Source organism: Rhinichthys klamathensis, unplaced genomic scaffold (assembly GCF_029890125.1).
Source record: "Rhinichthys klamathensis goyatoka isolate OS25496 unplaced genomic scaffold, OSU_Roscu_1.1 h1tg000685l_1, whole genome shotgun sequence".
NCBI lineage: Eukaryota > Metazoa > Chordata > Actinopteri > Cypriniformes > Leuciscidae > Rhinichthys > Rhinichthys klamathensis.
In genome coordinates, this window is record NW_026607114.1 from 162,075 (window position 1) to 167,500 (window position 5,426).

At 45.0% G+C, this 5,426-nt stretch overlaps 1 protein-coding gene across 1 annotated transcript in view; it reads right to left on the minus strand.

Moving 5' to 3' along the window:
* Positions 1 to 163: 163 nt before the first annotated feature.
* The window catches only part of ubox5 (U-box domain containing 5), a 14,796-nt gene continuing 9,533 nt past the window's right edge, over positions 164 to 5,426 (minus strand). The window contains exons 3-5 of the mRNA XM_056241944.1: positions 3,421 to 4,474; positions 1,274 to 1,396; positions 164 to 456 (exon numbers count right to left, since the gene is read on the minus strand). Of these exons, the coding sequence (XP_056097919.1) occupies positions 254 to 456; positions 1,274 to 1,396; positions 3,421 to 4,474 (1,380 nt within the window). The 3' untranslated portion in view covers positions 164 to 253. The remainder of the gene's footprint in view (positions 457 to 1,273; positions 1,397 to 3,420; positions 4,475 to 5,426) is intronic.

Consider the following 5,426-nt stretch of genomic DNA (forward strand, 5'->3'; position numbering starts at 1 on the left):
GGTGAGCAGAAGAGACTCTTCTTTTTAAAAAAAATTCCCCAAAGTTTTGAATGATTTTGTATATAAACAAGACATTTTCACATTTAATGTATTTTAGATACACAATATTAACACACACACACATATATATACACCTAGAATATACCTGCAGTTATTAAACAGAACAAATTCCTTTTCTTTTTCAACAATTTTTAATGAAAATTATACACAAAGTCTGCGATTGAATGATCTCATGATGAATCCTCGGTGTGTTTCAGTGATGCACTCGTGTGACGTCGCCGCCGGATGCAGATGTGCCACATGTGGGACACGTGATCTCCAGCGTCTGGGAGTCGCACGGGCGTTTCTGCCGCAGACACGGTCCACACGTGAGATGAGCGCAGGGCAGAGCGTACGACGGGACGCTGGAGGAATACACCGACAACGAACACGAGCAAAACACACACGCGTGCGGTCCTGGAAAACAGAGAGAAGCGAAGCAGTTCAGAGAGATCAGCAAGGTCACGATGAATACAGCAAACATGCTTAGAGATCATTTACTGTAACAAGATAGCATCATCACATGACCATCAACATTTAAAAGTCAATCATTTTATCCCTTAAAACTCATCTTTCATCACCAAAATGACATATTTAAACGTTTTTTCCTTGAAATATCTTGAATGTAACTCGACACCTTCGCCTCATTTAGTATGCGTGGTTCTATGAATATGCAGATGAGCCCCGCCTCCACTCACTCACTCAGCTCAGAGATCCACTGGTTGACGATCACACGTTGATCTGATTGGTTACAAGGTCGTTTGTGACGTCAGAAACACCAGCGATTTCAAACCGTGTTTTTGAGACTGTCTTTGGTTCACTGCAGTTTTAAGCAGAAAATACTCACCAATGCTGTCGACTTATGAACTTACACATGGTTTAAGCGTATTAAAAACACCACATAGACACATAAACAACATTAAACGCTGGATTTACACCACAGGGGGACTTTAAATATTGACATTTTAACCCAATCACAGGCGAAGAGCAGGAGGTCGAACAGAGATAAGAGTGAAATATGGGAAAGTCTGTCATGCATTGGGAACATGTAGACATTCTGGATTCAAACGTCAATAATATCACAGACTAATCCTGTAAATGCTGAAAATACTGTGTACAACCCCATGAGAAACAATAACCATCCGAATAGGGCTTTTGACTGTTTATTACAGTGAAGCTGTTTTGAAACAATCTGTACTGTATGAACCACTACATGTATGTCTCAGTCTCATACCAGTGGAAGCGTCCACACGGGAAGAGGTTCTGCTGGGTGAAGTGAACACTGGTAACCCGTGAAGCGCAGCGTTCAGCGCCTGATCTAAACTGTCTGCTAACCGCCGCTCATGCGAGTCCGACTCTGAAACACAAGGAGAAATACATCAGACATGAGCAAAACATGCGTCAGAAACCTCGTCCCTATTGTGTCGTGTATCCAAGCGAAACGCTTCTGGAACGAGAACAAATGTGGGCGGGGCTTGATTTTGCCTGTGTGGAGTTGATTGGATGGTTGTGGTTTGCTATTGGCTGATCTCATGTGAGTGACAGGTTGCCCCGCCCACATCATCAGAGAAGAGATGCTGCAAGAGGGAGTTATTCTGATTCAAGATGACCACAAAGATGAATTTAACACAATAATGATGATAAATCGTTTAGAATAAACATTAAAAATTGCATTAAAAAAAATTCCGAAATGAGTCGATTCCAAAAATGTGGTGGATTCTGTGAACAGTTAAGCCCCGCCTCCTTTTGCTCTGATTGGCCATCTCAATTATTTTGACATTGATGAGCACCGAGACAAAAAATGAGCTATTTAGACTTTTTGTCTAAAGGACCGAAATTCGCGTCCAAAATTTTCGCACGTTAAAAAATAAATACAACCTCATGTTTTGTGAATGACGTTTACACACCGCCTACGAAATTTTCGTCCGTCATAAAAAAAATTCGGATCGGGTTCGATTTTCTGCTTTTTTCGCATCCGTAGCTCAAGCATTTTGAATGGTGTTTTGACAAATCACCGAATCATGAATACGAAAAAACGCATACGAAAATTTCAGACTCAGTGTGCAAGTAGCTTACCAATACAGAGAGGAGTGCAGTCATTAATGCAACAATTTGATTGTTCAGAGGAATCTGTCCTTCTCAGTGTTTATGGTAGTTATGATCCTGTCAGAAACAATGCGTGTGTCTTAAGCCCGTCTCTCTCATGAATCCCACACGGAAGTGAGTTAAACTGCAGTTCCTCCACTGGCCACTAGAGGCCGGCTGCAGAAGAGACTCAATCCCATAGACCTCCATGTTAAAATGCCCAACTTTACAGCAGAAAAACACATGTTTACAGCCTGGTGCAAAATAGTGTTGTCGGTACTGACATTTAAATAATGTGAGGCTTTGAGCGAAATCGTAAACACCTCTGATTGGCCATTGTGCTCACGCGCTCATCAAATATGTCTGTGATTGGCTACAATGATCAGCGCTTCAAAAACATGTTGTAAGTATACATCACTGACGCTCTTCAGCGAGCGCTTACACACACGGGAGCGTTTGAAAGCACACTTCCGTGCGTTGATCATTGTAGCCAATCACAGACATATCCGATGAGCGCGTGAACACAATGGCCAATCAGAGGAGTTTACGATCCCACTCAACAGCGCTCAAAGTCTCACGTTTTTTAAATACATTTTTTTAATTCTAAAAGTGGTTTTGGTCTATATAGCTAATTTTGCCCTTCATGACGACAGTGGGTGGGGGGGGGGGATTTTTTTATAACTCATCCATTTAAATTCTATTTAACGCCCACAGATCATGACAGACAGGCCCCGCCCACAACATTTCACGGCGCCAAGCGAGTTCAACACTGAAGTGAGTTAAACTGCAGTTCCTCCACTGGCCACTAGAGGCCGGCTGCAGAAGAGACTCAATCCCATAGACCTCCATGTTAAAATGCCCAACTTTACAGCAGAAAAACACATGTTTACAGTCTGGTGCAAAAAGTGGTTTCGGTCTATATCGCTAATGTTGCCCTTCATGACGACTGTGAGGGGGCTGAATATTTTTATAACTCATTCGTTTACATTATAATAAGCCTTAAAGTTCTGCATAATTAAGGGCGTGGCCACTTGAGTGACAGGTGGATTGCCGCTGATGTCACTGCTAGCCGTTTGTCTGCTGTGTGTTAGCGTCACGTCACCTCAGCTAATCCGCCTCGCTGCACATTTACGTTTATCCGCGAGTGACGCGCGGCCAAGATGGCGACCGACGGCTCCGCCCACTTTAGGCTTCAAAAACGCTCTTCAGAAACACTACGAACGTATTTATTTACAGTCCTAATTCATCTACATAGTGCAGAGTATCAGTGAGTTGTGTGATTTGTGACAGTCAAACCTGAGTGAGTTTGGAGAGTCGGAGGACGACCGGGATCAGCGCTAGTCGAGGGAAAGCTGGAGTCGTACTTTCTTTTAGCAGAACGGCTAGTCGATCCTGAAACGGATCCATGAAATCTTAAAGTTTCTGTGTTTCTACTGGAGTCTGTGGCGGTTTTAACCTCTGCAAGTCTTGACGGTTGTGGTTTAGCTAGTGGATTACTCCTGCTCCCGACTCCTGTGCATCCCGTCTGCAGAGCCAAGCGGTCAATACGGGTTTTTAAGAGAGGATTCGGAAGAGGTTTTGAGCTTTGGGAAAAAGGAATGCCGGTAAACGGGTCGTTGGGAAGACGACCCCACGTCGCTTCTCTCTTCCAATACTCCTCTAAAGTGCTGTTATCTATGATCACTCCGCTAGGCAGGATCATCGGGAAAACCATGAGTTCTTGTGTAAGCGGATCTAGGAATTCCTCTGGGATTGGGATGTCGTCTGTGATATTCCCAGTTGGTTTGGGAGGAGCTGCAATCGTATGGTTTGTGCGTTTAACGCTGTTTAGATGTGCATCCAGGATTTTTCCAAGTTCAAAAGCAGGACAGGATCGGGAAGGAGACGCCCAAACGGAAAGGGATTTGATTCCCAACACACACCCTTTGCTGAAGGGAACGCTGATTCTGAGATGAGCGACGGATACGAGTGATCCGCGACTCCAGAGATTTAGCGCTTTAGCTTCGGATTCCGGCGCGGGAGGAAGATCGGAAAACGGATCTCGCGGTTTGAACGCAGGATTTAGGAAACACACTCGGAGCTCCTCTTGTAAATCGCTCCGAGACACGAGCTGGAAACGAACGCCGTCTCGGTCCGAACAGACTAGGATCTCGATCCTACAGGAGCTCCGGCCCGGATCGGTTCCCGAGGGAAAGAGCTCGAGGTCGAGGCGACACAGATCCACACACACCGGGAAGCTCAGCGTCACGTGGACGGGAGGACGGAGGAAGTACTCGAGCTTGAACCCGCGCCGGCGAGCGATCGGGTCTCCGGAGAGAAGGTTCGAGACGTCGTGTCCGTCGGCACACAGCTGCGGGAGAGGAACACACACACACACACACGTCATATATGTATTCTTGGTAGAGAACATTGGAAGGTCAGATCAGACGCGCACAAGACTCTCGGCCGTCGAGACACAATGCAGTCAGAGCTTTATTACTCATGATCATTTCAGAGGCGTTTTAAAGGGAAAGTTGGAGAATATGTCATTATTTACACACTCTCACATTCTCTCTCACACTCTCAAACACACACAGACACACACACACTCTTTTTTTCTTTCTTTCTCTCTATCACACACTCACACACACTCTCTCTTTCTCTCTCACACACACACTCTCTCTTTCTGTCACACACACTCACATTCTCTCTCACTCACACAAACAAACACACACACACACACACATTCTCTTATACACTCACAGATACACATTCTCTCTCTCTCTCACACACACACACACACAATCTCTCTCTCTCTCTCTCTCACACACGCACTCACAATCTCTCTCTCTCTCTCACACACACACTCACATTCTCTCTCACTCACACAAACAAACACACACACACACACACACACACATTCTCTTATACACTCACAGATACACATTCTCTCTCACACACACACATACACACAATCTCTCTCTCTCACACACACACACACACACAATCTCTCTCTCTCACACACACTCACTTGCACACACACACTCACTTGCACACTAACTCACACACTCACATTCTCTCTCCCTCACACACACTCACTCACACTCACTCACTCACTCACATTCTCTCACACACACTCACTTGCACACTAACTCACATACTCACATTCTCTCTTTCACACACTCACTTGCACAATAACTCACACACAAACACACACACACACACACACACACACACACACACACACACTCACTTGCACACTAACTCACACACTCACATTCTCTCTCTCACACACTCACACACACTCACTTGCACAATAACTC